This window comes from Alexandromys fortis, unplaced genomic scaffold (assembly GCF_014885135.2).
Source record: "Alexandromys fortis isolate MF-2015 unplaced genomic scaffold, M_Fortis_MF-2015_v1.1 scaffold_163, whole genome shotgun sequence".
NCBI lineage: Eukaryota > Metazoa > Chordata > Mammalia > Rodentia > Cricetidae > Alexandromys > Alexandromys fortis.
Genome location: NW_026068085.1, coordinates 698,784 through 717,474, shown reverse-complemented (window position 1 = coordinate 717,474; position 18,691 = coordinate 698,784). Strand labels below are relative to the sequence as shown.

The 18,691-nt window shown below is 40.5% G+C and overlaps 1 protein-coding gene across 8 annotated transcripts in view; it reads left to right on the top strand.

Moving 5' to 3' along the window:
• Positions 1 to 18,691, top strand: part of Arb2a (ARB2 cotranscriptional regulator A) — a 430,019-nt gene that overhangs the window by 295,618 nt on the left and 115,710 nt on the right. For 6 of the 8 annotated variants that reach the window (XM_050122195.1, XM_050122197.1, XM_050122194.1 and 3 more), the window contains one exon: positions 4,995 to 5,079. In XM_050122195.1, the coding sequence (XP_049978152.1) occupies positions 4,995 to 5,079 (85 nt within the window). Of the gene's footprint in view, positions 1 to 4,994; positions 5,080 to 11,537; positions 11,673 to 18,691 lie in introns of all 8 variants that reach the window. The other 2 variants (XM_050122196.1, XM_050122191.1) reach the window with 1 other exon arrangement.

Genomic DNA, 18,691 nt, shown 5'->3' with positions numbered 1-18,691 from the left:
AAGCGGGGCTGGAGGGCGGGGCTGATTGGAGACTTTTAGAGCCACTCAAACTGACCATGGCCCTGCCTCCCTACATCAAGGGAAGCTGCTTATTGCGTGTCCCTGCTGAGTCTGAAAACTAACAAGGATCTACCAAACATGACCCCTGTCTTTTTCAAAATCTTCAGCTTGTTAGTCCATTAATCCTGTTACAGACATCTAGCTGAAAACTCATTTCTGTTTATATTTACCTTGCTGATATCATAAGAATTTGACATTAGCTTCATGGAAATAAGTCAGTAATGAGCATATGCATCAGTAATCTCTCCTGTGCATCCCTTCTACATCCGAAGTTCTTTATGAAAGTCAGTCCATGTGACAAAGGTACACACACATACACACGCACATGCTCTCACATAAACCTACACACAAAAAGGTTAAAATATTTGTAAACTATCTTTCCTCCTAATAAAGATTTGTAGCTACAGAAGAGGGTGCCTCTGTAATTTTATCCTGTTTACTAACTTCATTGTTTTACCAAATTCTGGCTTAAATTTGAAAATAAAACAATACTGGCAATTGCTTAGTCATTTCTATTATAGTAAAGACTGATAAAGGCATGGTTTAGTTTATCTCATAAGCAACAAATTAATGTGATAAAGTTTTTTATACTAAGCATTTTTACTATGAAACTCTTAATATTTCAGGCCTATTAATTTAGCAAACAACAGATTAAATATTAAATTTTTTATCTTATAATTTTAAAATACCTTTTTTTTTCCTTAAAAAAAAAGGTCAAAGAATATTGCTTTAGCAATCCCTCCAACTGAAACTTTTTTCAGATGAAGACCAACAGTGGATTCTAAGCCACAAGGAGGACTGAAAAGTGTGTTAAGGGACCTTAAAGGCACTTGTGAGGTTCTTGTACTGTTGATGCTGAGGGTGTGATATGCCCTGACTTGAAAGTCTGTAGCCAAGCCAGCAATACAGTTCATGTATACCCTCCCTGATACCCTTCGACTCTGACTGTAGGCCTGTCTTAGTTAGGGTTTCTGTTGCTGTGAGGAGACACCGTGACCATGGCAACTCCTATAAAGGAAAACATCTAATTGAGCTAGCTTCTTAGAGTTTCAGAGGTTTAGTCCATTTTCATCATGACTGGGAGCATGGCGTACAGGTGATAATGGTGCTAAAGAAGGAGCTGAGAGTCCTACAGAAACGGGAAGTACTCTGTAAGACTAGGAGTAGTCTGAGCACAGAAGACCTCAAAGTCCTCCCCCACAGTGACGGCCACACCTCTGAACAGTGCCACTCCCTTTGGGGGGGCCATTTCCATTTCATTTCAAACCACCACAAGGCCCTAGAAACATAAGCTGGTTATGGTACATGATCATGTTTAAGGCACAAAACCTCCATATTAAAGATTAGTTTTTAAGACCATAATTACAATGCATGCAAGTATAATAAACAGAAATCATCAAAACCTAAACTCAACCAGTAAATCAAGCTTCTCTAATATCTTGCACAGAGTTAGCTCTTATCTTCTTTTCTTTTCAGATATAACATACCAAATTCTACAGTCTTTTTACTAGCATCTTATTATTTGATAATTTCAAACACTATGTTTTGATCGTAGTCACACAGACACACACAGATCTTCCTATGTCTACCCTCTCCATCTTCACCTCTGTATTGGGATGGAGAGATGGCTCAGCCATTCAAAGCAGCTACAACTAGCTATGGTTCCAATTCTATCCAGTATATCTAATACTTTCTGGCCTCTGTGGAAACCTGCATACACATCACACACACACATACACACACACACACACACACACACACACACACACACACACACACAAACTTTTTAACTTACAAATCCATTTCATGACAAGATGGCTCAGTGGATACAAGAACTTGCTACACGAACCTGACGTCCTGACCTCAATCACCAGATTCCAAGGTGGAAAGAGCAAACCAACTCTTAAAAGGCCTACACTTGCAGTCCATGCACATGCATGCACACACACACAAAATTAAATTTAAAATTAAACAAGATAAAGACAAAAATTAATTCCAGGTCTGCACAAATGTTGTCCACCCTTGGTACAAGTCAAAGCATGTCACTCTGCACTGTGGTGAATAGGCACTTATGTTCCTGTTACCAGTCCCCGCGCTATGGATTTTCCAAAGGAAAATTTACAGCCACAAAGATCTGCAAGATCATAATCTTGGCAAAAGAAACCTTTTAGACTGAAACACTTAACTTTTGTAAGCATTCATTATGTTGCGTTCGTTTTCTCCTGTGGACACACACATGCTAGTTAAGTGATCCGTCCCATTATCTTGCCTCTGGCCATGGACTCCTGTCTTTGCTTAGGGTGTCACATCTGAATCTTAGCATAGCACTGTTGGTGCCTCTGCTCTAACTCACTTTCTTGAGTATTCTGTGCATCAGAGAGTAAGATCTTGGAAGCTAATATTATTATGTCTGAAATTCAGGTAGTTTTCCTAGTTTGTGGCCACCCAGGATCCCCCATCCCCTGTGAAGAACAGGAGTAGGGGCCAATTGGGGACTTAAGGAGAGGGGGACATAAGCATTAGAACAGCTTGAACACAAATTTGGTTTTTAACCAATAGAAACACATCTCAGGGAGGTACATGTGAGAAGATACGGTTCAAGCAGGTTAAATTCATGAGTAATCTCTTTACGTCTTAGCTTACAAATTTCAAAGCTTGTGTCATTTTATTTCACGTTTTTATATTGCAAACATTTTTAACTTGTTTTACTTGCTTTCTCTATACTTTTCTTAGTAAAACTTAAATGCAACATGCAGAATGACACACACAGATAGCACACACACGTGCACACTCACATGTGCACACACACCCCTCAAGCTTGGTTTCCATCCTTTCCGATCCTGCATAGGTACTTGCTGTTGCACAAGACATTTGACGTCTTCACTTTTAGCTATAGGCATCTTCCCTGTCCTGATTTTGCAGGAGAGATGAAAGCTTTCATCATGTGGGAGATGGAACTGAAATCTCAGAGTCATAAAGTGGCAGCTTGTATTTCTCTTTCAACATTTGAGCCAGCGGTGATCTGTTTTTTAAAAATGGACAAAAGTTTGAGTCAGCTTTTAAAAGTCATTTTAGAAAGATGACTAATTGTCTAAAGATTATAATGTGCCATCTCTTCTGTTAACACTAGAAAATTGGGTGAGGCACAGTTCTGCACATGTGAGATGCAGGTGATCCGTATTAAGACTGGCATATCGCCTGGGTGATAGCCAACTTTCATCAGATTTGGAGGCACTAGTAGGATGAATAATAATTAAAATATATACCTAATCGCTGCCTGTCTGTTGGTAGTGCTAATTGCTGTCATTGAAGAGACTGAATTGTTTAAGAGAAGCAGAGAGAAAGGGAAAGTCATTCTTCATTGAAGCTAACCCCCTGTATCACTGGGAGCCTAATTTTAGAACCTATAGAAGTCATGATTTTTGAATTTATTAGAGGCCGTGATGAATGATAAAACAAATCATTCATTTACATATCTTGACACTGCTTTGGAGAATACTTATTTCTTACAAGCGGTGTCACGTTGTATATAAAAGATGGCTAATTGTGTGCTCTTCGTCTGCATTATCTCACATTCTCTGATGTGCTAGTCTATCAATGGTAATATTAATTTTCCTTGTTTCCAATGTACGAACTATCTTCTAAAACCCTATTTCTTTTATAATTTCTGCTTCTCTTACCTTGTGTAATTTTATGTTCAGCTGCTAATTAAGATGAGAAGTGCGCATGATAGAACTTTATCTCCATTCCAACCATCGGGCGTTGTCAGACATGAAAAATACGAAATTTTATCTGTTTTAATTATAAAGAGAGTGAAAGCATTTAAGAACATTACTAGATGTGTTTGTTTTCATGGTTTTTTTTTTCCCAACACAGTTCAATCGTTTCATTGATCTACTGTTTCTTAGAAAAATCTGCCTTGCTTTGTGAGCTTGAGTCTGTAATCTCATACAGCAAACCCTTCCTTTATGTTATCCCTGCTCTCTCTGGTCCCAGAACAGTAGGGTTGCCTTGACAAATCTATTCAAAAGCCATTCCTTGGCCTTTATTGGTGGGGACTGAGGCCTTTGAAATTCTCTCTTCCCTGCAACACAGCTGACATCTTCTTCCAGACAGAATGAATTAAGGAAATACAATAAGACACTTGATCTACCAGTCAAGGACCCTTCCTCAGTGCGAACGGATTCCATGGTGCACAGCCAAGGCAGAAAGCATCTAAAATGCACAATACATACTGTTTACCAGGATAGCGGTCACCCGTTTCTCCAGCATGATTGATGGGAGGACTTCTGTTAAAATAGAATCTGTCTGTGGAAATTCTTTGTGTGTGTTTATCTGTGTTGTGAATACCTTTAAAACTATATAATCACATCTTTTCCACCAGAATTTAGATATATGCTTACGTTTATAAAAGGAATGGAATGTTATTTCATTTATCTGAGTTGCGAATGTTTGTTATCTGAGAGAGTGAGCATTAAGAGTGAAGTTTTGTGTCCTCTGTCACCGCTCCAGCTCACAAGGCTGTGTTCGTGTGTAATTTTAATATAGCCTTAATTGATGTGGATCCAGAGTAAAAATTCAAAGGAAGTATGGGCCAGATTTGAGGCTTTTTTTCCTTCACATCTAACTTTTCTTAGAAATACATTAGATTTTACTTTACAGATTATGTATCTTAGCATCAACACAGATTTTTTTTTGTTGAATTAGAAAAGGTAAATTTTTCCACAGTCCTTAAAAATTAATGACTGTTTATGTATGAAAAATATTTTTAAATTGATGGAATATAAATACACTTCTAGTGAATTATTTTATAGGATAAATTTACCTCTTCAACCTAAAAATGTAGTTTTCCTTTCAATTCTACGTGATCAACATTGTATCTGTTACACTGCAGAACTGTTTATGTGATGGACATTGTATCTGTTACACTGCAGAACTGCTGCAACTGGGTCTCCAGCTCAGAACCACTGGACACATCAGTGGAGTCCATGCTGCCTGACTGTCCCCGAGTCTCTGCAGGTATGTGCTTGGTGGAAATGTGAAGTGTGCTCTACAGGGCACATCCTGCTTTGATGGAAATTCTGTTTCATACATTAAATATGTTGTTCTATCTCATATTATTCATTAACATATCACATTTGTCTAAAACACTTGCTCAAATTGTTTAGGTAGCTTATAATGCTTATCAACATACTTAGTAATGTGATGGCTGAAGACTTCAAGAATAATTGGATAGTTTCTTAGGCAGGTGAGGCTATGCCTAAAAGACAAGAACTCAATAGCCATTTAGAACCTCAGTAAAATGGTTGTCTCTAAGTACCAATCCCATATTTCAGGCAATCATGTCATCTAGAGAAAAATTATTTTTATGCAAAAAAATTTCATTGGACCTTCTGTGTAAGGTAGGATTTAGATGTAGGAAGATGTGTGAGGTAGTATCCCATGGGGGGAAAAAACCAACAGTGGAAGGAACCGAGCCAAAGAGGATCTGAAGATGTTGAGAGTTGGTAAACGCAAGCATGTATTGCCTACTGAAAGCAAGGCAGTGAAACAGTCAGACGGCCAGGAGCAGCTGGACTCTGGGATGTGTGAGGAAGGCATCCATTGCCTGCCTAACGGGTTTGTTTCTGAGCACCTAGGTCAAGAAAGTGCTGTTACGTTGGCCATTGCTTTCTTGGTTTTGCTTTTGCAGCTCCCAGTAATTTTTATGAAAACACAGAGTGAGCCGTGTATCTAGTGAGAACCGCTCACTTGCTGAGTCTGAATGCTGGAAAATGAGCAGCAATTCGGAACACAGCCTAGTCCATGTCTCAGTCACCGATGACAGCTAACCACCGAGTGTGTTTGTTTTATGAAGGTGACCATTCGGTGGCGAGTTCAAATTCTAGGTGGTGAAGTGCTCTTTATAGCTAACTATTATTACCATTAGCACATAAACTTTAACTGAGCCTCACTGTTCCACAGCTAAATATTTTAGGTTTGTGACTCGAGGTTTAATAAGAGAAATAAAATTATGGTGAGATACCTATGCTGCGATATATTTGTATATGGATATTATGCAACCTGTTATTGTTGCTCATGGTGGCTTTCTGCTGAGAAATCACAGAATTTGCAAACACTGACTCAGTACTCCTAGGAAAAGGCAGAGTTAGTTTCTTGTGAGCTTCTGGTCATCTCTTTATCACCCAGTCAATGCAAGCTCCTAGTTTATATGTGTTTCTACTTAAACACACATCGTATCACATGTACTGTTTACTCATTATCTTCAAATTCATGCCCAACAGCACTATAATTCATGCCTGGGCACAGCTTACATATATATTTCTCTATAAGGCGTTTCATAATTTTCTTGAGATAAGGAATATTAATTAGAAAGTACCATAGCGCCATTTCTGGGGAATGATTTGAAATTGTGAGGTCAAAACACAAAAATGAGAAAAATATGACACTCGGTAGTCCATGAAAAGTCTACTTTTCCTGGTATGATTTTTAAATAACTTCTTCATTGGCTCTTTGGTAGTTTCTCATCATGCAGCCCAATACCATTCTCCTCCGGTCACCCTTGTCCTCCCCTCATCCCTTCCACATCCCCCATAAGGAAACAAATCAAAGTAAGCAATCGAGCAAACAAAAGCAAAAGCAAAAAAAAAAAAAATACATAAAACAAACAAACATAAAAATCCCACTACCAAATCCACAGCAGAAAAGTCTCTTTGCATCTCCTCCTCTCCACCCTCTCCAACACCTCGTCATTCGTCCTGGTGGCAATGGAGGGTTGTATGATAAACAATACAAGGCATAGAGTACACCTCTTATTCCATCAGTTTTACTGGCAAATGTTCGTTGCAATGAGTCACTGGTCTGGTTCAAGGCTTCTGGTTTCTAGTACACCATCATCACTGGATCCTAACTAGAACTCCTCTGGGATATCTTGTGTCTGTCACTAGTCTTAGAGATCTTATGGGTATCATTCCACAGGATCAGTCTTTTCACCAGCCCAATCAGTCATAGATGAGTAGACACTAGGGTGGGTCAACTCAAGGCCCTTCTGTGGGCCTGGAGAGTACCCAAGCTGGTCAGTCCAGGCCCCTGAGGCCACCCACCTTGGGTTACTGGGTAGAATCAGCTCCCCTACATGCATGCCCTCGGGGTCCTTTCACACTGGCCTGTGGTGTGAGGGGTGGTGGCCATCTCTCCAGCGTGCAGGGGCTAGCTCTCTTGCTGTAGTGGCCAGCGAAGGATGTGGCAAGCTCAACATGGGCCTCTGATTTCATCTTGCATGGTTCCTAGGGCCTCCCGAGGTGACACAGGCCACAGACGTCCACACAGACCCCAGCTGTAGCTGGACCACAGATACAGCCATGGCCCTTGGCAACAACTTGGGCCTAGTAGAGAAAAGTCCTCCTTTTTTATGACATTAAAACTGAAACAAGAAGGCAGAGTAGAGTCTTATTGAAACATGAGGAATTATTCAAATTTTTGTAACTCTGTCTATGATTTAGGGGTTACAAGTAAGTTGTAGTGAGCAGCTGGATTCAGAAGTCTGGAAACAGAGAGAATGAAGACCCATTATTTTATCAGTATAGATGACAGGATTTTTTTTTCCTTTACTGGTATTTGACTAGAGCTAGTTAAACATGTGTTACAAGGACAAAAAATTTTATTTGATACTGGGATTTTAATATCCAAAACAAACAATTATGGATATTAGATGTAAAGTAGAAAAGAATAAAAATTGGCTAGAACTCATAAGCAAGAATTGGAGTCCACAAAGATGGACTGAGTTTACCTCTTATTGTCTCTGTTGTATGCTGTACATATGTCCTATAGAATCCTATGTCCTTTATCATAGACTTAAATAATACATCCTCTCTTCAGTCATCAGAGATACTGAAGGGAAATTCAAGGGAAGGAAGAACAAGAGCAGTCCTTGCTACTTCTTTACACCCTAAGATGAACCCAAAAGATAAGTGTCCATATGTATATGTAAGAAATGGGTCCTACTCTGCAGCTTACAAATCCCTGTCTCACTCCCACCACACACACACACACACACACACACACACACACACACACACACACACACACACACACACTATGTACCTTCTTAATAATTAACATAGGAAAAAGAATTTTGAAAAATGTATTTCAACCTAGTCAAATGTCTAGTTTCACACTCATGTGCACCTTCTTACTACACAGTCAAGTAGAGAATGATGGCTTACATCTGTGACTCTATTACTTAACTTAGGGGGATGATTACCACAAGTTCAAGACCAGATTGGTTAGTCCTCAAGTAGGAGTAGTGAATTCCAGCCAGCCTGTGATTCACATGCATGCATGCATGTATTCATACATACGTACATACATACATACATATGTGTGTGATATGCATCCATAAATATCAAAATAAGAAATATTATTAGTTTCTTAATTTTTGAAACTGTTAATGTAATTATAGCTGGTATTTATAGCTTCCTTCTATGATGAATTCAGCACCCTATTGACATTCATTTGGTTAAGATTCTTCACCTATTGAAATGACCCATCCCTTTGTTCCTGGAAGGTCTGGACCATAAGCAATCCTGCTTGAATTAGTGTTTTATAAACTCCTATTGAAAATAATTCCAGGAAGTACTAACAGGCAGCCTAGAGAATTTCAGCATTGATGATTATCTTTTCTATTCTGTTTTGATAAAGCTCCATGACCAAGGCCACTCCTAAAAGAAAGTATTTATTTGGGGCTTACAGTTTCAGAGGGTTAGAGCCCAAGATGATAGAGCAAAGGCATGGTAGCAGGAACGGCTGAGATCTTACATCTTGATACTCAAGTAGAAGACATAAAGAGGAGTGGGGAGACAAAGAAACTGTAATGGTACAGTCCTTTGAAGTTTCATAGCCCACTCCCAGTGACACACCTCCTGATCCTGCCCAAACAGTCCCGCTAACTGGGAACCAACTATTTACATAAGCCTGTGAGGGCCGTTTTCCTTCAAACAACACAGATAATTTTTCCATACTCACCATGTCAGGGCAGCTCAGTTTTCATTTGGAAATAAGGATCTGTCATTCAGATAAGAGAGTAGCAGCATTCATTCCCTGTTGCTTCAGGAGCATTGGAAGATCAAAGTGGAAAGATGTTGGTTTCAATTTTCATTTCTGTAGCATTCTTATTGTGGTACCAATGAAATATTCCATTTTTTGGAACCAAGACCTTAGGGCAGAAAGAGCCTGAAGTCACAGAAGTGGGAAACAGCTGTTTTATTAGGAAGTCACTAAGAGTAACAGAGAAGTTAGTCCCACTTCTGGTCCTTCATTCTCAGAGCAAAATAAATGGCTATTTATTAAACACTGGCTTAGAGGACACACTGTTTCAGCTCCACCAGTTGCTGCTACCAAACAGGCATCATAACTGAATTTCCAAAAGGTCACTCCACTCTCTGTCCAGCCTGCTGCTGAGTGACAGCAGGGACCATGGTGAGGCCATGGAGTGCTGGCACACCTCAGGCTTCCCCTTGCCTCTTCCTGCTCACTCTGCTGAAAACCAGCCGCTGTGCTACAAACTACTCCGTGGAGAGACTGGCATGGGAAAGAACTGGTGTCTCTGGGAAAAAGCCAATAAGGACTTGAGGTCTGTGGCTGCCACGTGAGTGACTTTGCAAGAGGATTCTCCCCAAGTTGAGCCATGAGTCAGCTGCAGCCCTGGGTTGATTGTTGCCTCGTGAGAAATCCCATGCAAGATCATTCAGCTAAACTGTGCTTAGATTTCTGACCCACAGAAACTGAGGTGATAAGAATTGTTTAGGGTATTATTCACTCCACAGGCAGAGATAGTTAATATTGCAAATTTCAACTTCAACTCTGGTGGTCACTATCCTCTATGCAACAACACCATCATGTACTTATTTAGGGTAAAGCCTTATGAGGCTTACCTTCTGATACCGTGGGCCTGCAGGGCAGTTCTTTAGAAAGACATTTAAAGACTCACTGAAAATCATGTTTGCACCCCTCCTTCCCTCCTCATCCCACTCCCCTGTTAGACTTTGCCCCCCTCCCACCCACTAAAGCAGGTTTTTGTTTTTCTCACGTGTGCACTGTCATCTAAATTATTCAGCTGCTTTCTTGCCAGATTTTTGTTTTTTCTAAGAACAAAACTTGCTACTCTGTGGAATCTTCATATGGGTTTGAGTCTAACAAATTTAGGAGATTTCCTGCCAAATACAGCAACAGGACAATCCCAAGTCCAAGGCCAGACTGGAATACCTAGCTCTCAGATAACCTAGACAGCCTGGGCATCATGACAATAGTCTTGCTCAAAACAAAAGGAGATTTTTTATATATACTCAGCAGTATGCATCCGTCCAGTCTTCTTTAGTAGGAGGTCGCTTGTTTTTTCCTGACTGCTCATCTCTGAAATAATCACACAGAAACCGTATTAATTGCAATACTGTTTGGTCAATAGCTTAAGTATATTCCTGGCTAACTCATACTTCTTAATTTAACCCATTTCTAGTAATCTGTGTATCACTACAAGGCTTTGGCTTACTGGGTAAAGTTCCAGCATCTGTCTCTGGAGGGCTACACGGCTTCTCTCTGAATCTACCCTCTTTCTCCCAGCATTCAGCCTAGCTTTCCTTGCCTAGTTCTGTTCTGCCATGCCACAGGTTCAAAGCAGTTCTTTATTAATTAGTGGTAATCATAGCATACAGAGGGAAATCCCACATCAGTCTTTAATATATTAAACACTTAGTTCTGGGTACTGTTCTGGAGCTGAAAACAGAACAGTTAGCAGAGTTTCCCTTAACTGTCTTTTCCCTGGGAGTTAAAACAAGAAGGACAAAGAAATCTGAGGTGATAAACACTGGAAGAGACAAGAAGTAAAACTGAAATGAGGTGCTCTCATGCGGTTCACGGTGAATGGTAAACTTTGCTGTGTATGAGGCAGCACTTTCAGGGTAAGAGGGCAGGAAGCTGTGAATGTTTGAATGGAGGCTGTGCTATCAGTATCAATCTTCTGACTTAGGAGTCTGGCACAGCTGGCTTCTGCTGCCACAATGCTGACAGGATGCTCTTTGTCACAAGTAGTTCTTCCTGGAGCTGTTGGTCAAGGCTGGTGAGCTTTCCTTCTTCTCCAAGCCCCCTCTCGGCATACTTTACAGCCCTTGTGGGTCCACTCAGCCAGTATATACTAGGCACCAGGTACTGGGCACTGCCTCTGGTGCTGGGGATCCTGTGCTGAATTAGAATGGATAAATTTGGGAAATAGATGTGATAGACAAGTATATAGCTTTCTTCATCCAGGGTTTGATACCTAGGAGCAGCTACTGTCTTTATCCCTAGGTTAAATCCTTAATTTGCATGGTTGCCAGGGTCACCCAGGGCTCCTTCTCCTGTCTCACCACAGCCCCCCCCCCCGCCCCCAGTCTCCAATGTGGCATCTGGCACCTGCTGACACATTGGTTTGTGATCTTTTTCAGGCCAAATTATCTTCCCGTTTTATCTTTCCAACCATCTTGAGAACTCATTAAGGAAAATGCCTTCCATTTCCCAGCTTCTACCTAGAGGGGTCTAAGTGATAAAAATCTCCTTGCCTGCCCTGACATGTGCCCAAAGTAAGTGTGACATTAATTTAGTGAAATTAAAATCTGCTTCTTATGGAAAAAAAAGGAAAGTATATAGCTTTCTTTAGTGGTAGGAGGGAATACAAAGCAGGAAGAGAGGGCCTGAACTGTGTGCATAAAAGAGAGAGTGTGAACATTGAATTCGCAGCCAGAAAGGCCTAGTGAAGAAGGTTACTGGCATTCCTAGGACATTCCTCAGTCCTGCCTCCCTCCCCCTGCTGCACAGGTGCTTGCTTACACAGAGATCCTTAAAGCTCTGAGGTGACAAATATTTTCTCTCAGTTATCTTTTCTTCTGAGTCCTAGAAAATATCAACTTTTTCCTCAGACCTGCTTTACCAATTTTCTGAAATTCATGGCTATCATGGAGCATGGTTACCAGAAATTATAATAGTTTGGCCACTGTTCCTGAAGCAGTCTGTGCTCTGGTCACAAAGTTGATAGCATCCAGAGGTGAGCAGATCCTATTGCATGACCCAAACACTCGGAACCTACATGCATGTAGATATTGTGCCAGGCACCTGGGAGACAGCCTTCTGTAGTTCCAACACTGTTTACATACACTTCAGGGAGATCTGAGTACTCACTCGGTACCCACACACATTGCATATGCCCTCCAAGACCCTTATCTATTCTGGTTCTCATACCTACAGTGGTTTGGACAGATTTTTCTTTAGCGTTTCAATACATTCCAAATACCTGATAGAAAGATAATCATATAATGTAAAAAGGAGGAAAAGAAAAAAGTAGTAGCTATCTTGTGATCTAAGAATGGAAACAGAAACTGAAGTGCATTGAGATGAACATCTCTTAACTTATAAGTAGAAGTGGACCATTGATTAAAATGCGCCTAACTGCCAAGATACATGAACACCAAGTGGAATGTTAGCAATTCATAGGTAAATGTGAATCGGTGACAACCTGCTAGTGTAACCCTAATTTTTCTTCAATAGACCATATTAATTGTTTGTACTAAATATTCACTTTGCTATATTGCTGAAAATATGTCTTGAGGAAATGACATGCCAAAATGCACCTCTTTTTATTAGTAAATAATCACTTCCTTTCTAAAGATAGCATGAAATCTCAACAGTAATTGCCTCTGCAAAGTGGTATCATGCAAAATGTGTAGTCAAGCTGTCTGTTACAGTTTTGGATACATCTCTAGCTAATTAGGTCATTGAAAATCTATACTGTGTCTTGTAAGCATCTTAAAATTCAAGACCTATTGGCATGTGTGACGCTGTATCAGTTTTACTATGCACCCACTAAAGTGTTATAGCATCCTCAAAGGGTATACTCTAGTCTGTTAGCTGACAGTATTGCTCGGGCAGTTGTTGTTGTGGAACTGGCCTTGTGGCTCTTACTCATCGTTTGCTTTCCCTGTTCCTTGATTTCTGCTGTTATAATTTACTGAATGTAAGGCATGAGTGTTCTGAGTGATCCCTAAGAATTATGTGTTCAATGAATCCTTCATTAGAAATAACTAGAATCTGGAATTGTGAGGAAATCACCGAAGAGAATAAATTTAAGAAACTTATCTAAATATGTTTCTCATCTATATAGTCAGGTGTGGTGTTCTCTAATTTTTATCACAGTGAAGATAAGTAGTCTCACTTCGGAAATCTCACTTTTAAAAAAATAAATTAAATAGCTACGACATTTGTTGTTGTTTTCAGCTTTCCAAAGCAACTTGTGAAACAACCATCAAAGAACTGGGCCTTTAGTAAAGGTGGCAACTTCCCTTTGACTAAAATCTCCTCTTTAAAGATGAAAATGTCAAAACCGATTATCTTTTTTTTTTTTAAATCGGTTATCTTGAGAATTCTTTTGGGGGCTGGAGAGATGGCTCAGAGGTTAAGAGCACTGGCTGCTCTTTTAGAGGTCCTGAGTTCAATTCTCAGCAACCACATGGTGGCTTACAACCATCTATAATGAGATCTGGCGTCCTCCTCTGGCTTTCGGGCATACATCGAGGCAGAATGTTGTATACATAATAAATAAATAAATCTTTTTTAAAAAATAATTCTTTTGGATAAATAAATGAATAATATGAATTTTTATGTGTTCTTTAAAATTAGCTATAATTTTAAAGATTAAATTGGCCCTGACTTTCAGTCTTCCCACCTAGAAATTCTTGGTTGTCCCAGCCCATAAAACCCCCTGGCCCCATAGCCTACACATCTATCTTCTCTACCCTTCCTGTGTGGTTTGAATGGGTTCATGTGTCTTTCATTTCTCTTGGACTGTGGCCTGTGCATCCCACAGCCCCAAATCTGTTTCTTCCCCAGTGTACCTTCCTGCTCTTGCTTAACTGCCTGGTGAAAGTCAGAGAGCATGTAAAGTCAGTAATCCTTGATTCTAAAATGAAAATCCCACGTGACCATTAGCCAGTGTACATAGTACCGATATTTCCTACTTACAGAATCCTAAGATATTCAAAGTTGGTTATTAGCGTGCTGGAAGACAGAATATAATTTTTAGTTTTTATTTCATCACATTTCTTAAAATATCATTTCTTCTATTTATAAACTTTAAGATATAATTTGATCAGTGACTTAAGTTTGCATGTGTGAAAATTGATGTGGAGAGAGTCTTTGAGACTCTGCACTAGCATTTCTGTCCAAAGTGTCTGCTCATATCTCCTTCCGCTGTGCATATTTCACCCAGCTATTCAAAATGTCGTGCTGCTGAGTGAAGCGAACATACACCAGCTAGTTTGTAGGAGGCTGAACAACCACATGGCATAATCTGAACTGGATCAAGTTGTTTTCTGTAACTTCAGTTCTTAGGCTTGAGCAGTAGCTCAGTTGGTAAGATGGGTGTCAGTCAAGAAGAGCCCTGTGTTCAGACAGTGTCCATACAGAAGCTGGGCATGCAGTACATCTGTAATCCCAGTAATGGGGCATGGGGACAGGCAGAGTCCTTAAGCTGGCTTGTTAGTCAGCCTAGCCCTATTGGCAAACTCAATGAGAACTTGATGAGAAATCCTGTCTCAAAAAATAAAGTACAAGCAGTTGAGAAAGACAGCCAACATTCATCTCTGACCTCCACATGCAAAAGTATGCAAAACACACATATGTACACACGTACACAGAAACAGGAGCATATGCACACACATAAAATAGTCACAGAATTTCTTAATTTATAACATACTATGACTAGTACTTTAATTAAGTAGTACTCTGCCACGTTAAGAAATTATTATATATTCTGAACATGTACCTACTTCCAAACTAATAGAAGAGCCTTGTTTTTTTTTCTTTTGATATGACAAAAAGTAAATGTATGTATTTATAAAATTAAAAAAATAGTGTATGGTAAAGTTTATTAATTATAGCAATAATAAACTAATGCATAACTCATATATATATATATACATATCACAGCACACATTTGCCCAAAGCACACATACTTCCTCACACCCCACTTGCAGCAGGGTCTTCCCCAAGAAGCCCCCAGACCCCAGACCACTTTGACTTACTGAGGAGACAGACATAGGACAGCAAATTCCAGATTAGCAGAGAGTCATGCTTCATTCTCTTGAGACTTCTTTCCTTTCAAAGGCCAGATGTTCTCTCAGAATACATGAGGATGTCTGTGAGCAGGTACCAAAGAAGAAAATGAGCTTCCTGGTACAGATATTCTTAAAGTTACCAGTCGCTTTCTTGTTATAAGACAGCTGAGCATTCTCGTTCCCATCTGCTCAGACTTCTCTCCCTCCATCCCAGGTTAGCTCTTACCCTGCCTTTCACTGCCGTCAGTCTTCTGCCTCCTCCACTGCGCCTGATCCACCTTCCTTTCCACCTTTGTTCTTATTTAATTGGCAAAACTCACAAGATGCATTCATCCTCAATGGATATAAAACTATGATCTACCATGTGCGGGGTTTCCTGGGGAAAAATAAACCACTCATGACCGAGTATGCCTAAAAAGGGAAGTGAAGAGGATGCATGTCCCCAGGTAGCCAACCAATAAGCGTCTTATTACTGTCTACCCCTCACTTCCATGCTCTGAGAGAAATGGGCAGAAGAAACCTCAAGGCCCACCCCCACAGTTAAACACTCCCTCCAACAAGGCCCCACAACTCCTAATAGTGACACTCCCTATGGGGGTCATTTTCTTTCACATCACTACACAAAACAAGGTCTTCCTTGAATTTCAATTATTACAGAAAATGTAACAGAAGTGAAACATCAAGTTTTAGCTGGAACTTGGCAGGTTAACAGGCTTGCCACTGATGCCGTTATTGGTAACATGCTCCACATACTCTTTGTGTCTTCGCCAAGAAGTTGTAAAATTAAATACTTAAATAGTGCTGGTAGATATGTTGCTTCTAGTGTTCTGATCCCAGTTGGTTTGATGGAATTGTTTCTCAGAGTTCAGAGTCTTTTACAAGCCATGGCTCTCATCTGTTTATGCTTCCTCTATACAAAGACTGAAAAGAGTATTGCTGGGAGCTCAAGCAATGGACATTCTGATTTTGACATGACTCAAAAGAGGCTGACTCTGTAGCTTGTTTTCCTTTATACTCAAAGTTAGATGACTCTGGAAGAGGTTTCAGTTTGGCAAGCTGGTAGAATGCTTTTGTTTTCCTTATCATTTCTTGTGGGTTTGTGTTCATGTGTGTATGTGCAGATGTGTGTTAGTTTGTGTGGTGGTGTATGTTTTGCATGGTGGTGGTAGTGTATGTTTTATTTTTTATTTTTATTTTTTGGTTTTTCGAGACAGGGTTTCTCTGTGGCTTTGGAGCCTGTCCTGGAACTAGCTCTATAGACCAGTCTATAGACTGGTCTCGAACTCACAGAGATCCACCTGCCTCTGCCTCCTGAGTGCTGGGATTAAAGGCGTGCGCCACCACCGCCCGACGGTAGTGTATGTTTTACTTGATAGATTCTTACTTTGTAGTCCAGATTGGCTTTGAACTCATAATCCTGCCACCTCAGCTTTCCAAGTGCTAGAATTAGGAATGTGCTCTGAATGTTTTATCAAGTTAAATGTTCAAATAAGTTTTCAATGTACAGGTTTAGATAAATTCTTTCTACCTCTTACATTCAGTGGTCCTTAATAATTTCATGCCACCTAAATTAGAGTTCATTTTTGAAAGAATGCATGGGCACCTCTGCTCCATTTGCTTCCATTCATAAAGTTTCTGGACAAGATTTCAAGGAAATTCACTTGGAGAGGTAATAGCACTAAAGTCAGTTAATTTTAAATCTCCAAAATTAATTTCCGAGCACGTTTAGATTTATCCGGAGTAAACGGGAATTCTGTCCCACTTGTCATTCGCATCTCTGAGCCCATGGCATGTGCTGAGTTTCTGCTTCCGTGCACCACCTGCTGCCAGTGCTGCTGTGCTTCTTACCGTGCAGTAGAATGGAAACTTGTCTTTAGTCTGTGCCTCTCCTGCTTGGAGGTGGAATCGGTGATCATGTGAGCATAGAAAACCGTGACTGTATTCCACGGCCAGGCACCCATGAAGCTTTTCTGTCACAGGAGCAACCTCTGCTGAGTCCTGCTTATCACAATTTTATCTCTGCCAGGGACTAGCTCAGCCTCTGCTGAGTCATGATAGTCACAACTTTATCTCTGGTTTGTCACCTTGATGCGTTGTTGCTCGCCCCTCTTAGCTAACTGTTCCACCTGCAAACACATAACTAGAATTTGCTGGGGCTTCTGATAAGGCCTGTAGGGTTCTTACTCTCAATACTGTTTTCTAGCACAGGAAATTCCTGGCTCATTAAGCCTTGGGCTTACAGAATAAAAGGAATTACCTTTTTCTGACCTCCAAATCCCTGTGTGGTCTATGGCAGCATAGTTTCCTATTTGTGATATAAGTATTTTTATACTCAGCAAGTGTATGATAACAAAATTAAAAATAACTTTGGTGGTGGTGCATACCTATCATCCTGGCACTCAGGTAGAGTCATAAGGATCTCTGTGAGTTGAGGTCAGCCTGCTCTGCAGAGTGAATTCCAACACAGTGAGGGCTACAGTTAGACCCTATATCAATAAGAAAAAGAACAAAAACAATACCAGCAACAACAATTAAAATGTGACTGTAAAGGTCTGTCATCCCAACCCAGAGTTAAGATTTTCATTGTTCAAACCTTTGTTCCAGGTTTGCTGTGCATTGTCTTATGGAAAAAAGCATCTTGTGTTGTGATTAGTATTCAGAGAGTTGTCCTTCCATCCACGATCTTTCTGTTAATTAACATTTTTCCTTTATTTTACATACCAACCACAGTTTCTGTCCCCTTCTCTCCTCCTGTTCCCTCCCACTGCCATTTCCCAACTACAACCCTCCCCGTCTGCCCACTCCTCCTCTGTCTCCATTCAGAAAGCGGCAGACTCCCATGGTCCTGCACACTGAGTTGAGATAGGGCCTATCTACATCCCCTCTATAAAGACTGGGCAAGGTAATCCAGTGTGGGGAACAGGTTCCCAGAAGCTAGTTAAACACCAGAGACAGGTACTGATCTCGCTACTTTGGAGCCTTACAAACAGACCAAGCCACACAGCTGCCACACACACATGCAGAGGGCTTAGGTGGGTCCCATGCAAGCTCCCTAACTGTTGGTCCACAGAGTCCATGTGTTCCCAGGAACTCTGGTCAGCTGTCTTTGTGGGTTCCTACATCATGACCTTGACTGCCCTGACTTGAACTCATTCATGTCTTCAGGAGGACTCCTAGAGCTCGGCCCACTGCTTGGCCACCCATGATCTTATCACATCATCCCAGTGCAGAACACTGTTACCTGCAATGCAGTATTACCTGCAATGCAAACACTACTGTGTTTTACCTGCTGTGAAAATTATCTCAAACAGCAAGATATGAAGCTAGTTAATCTCTGCATTACTCTGACTAGCCTTTTCAATGTGGTAACAACCTGCACATTCCTAATGCTTCATTAATTTTTCTTAAATTCATAACTTATTTTTTGCCATCTCATTTTGCTTTATACAGTTGTATACTTAAAACCCACAGGCAGAGTGGCAGTGTGATCACTG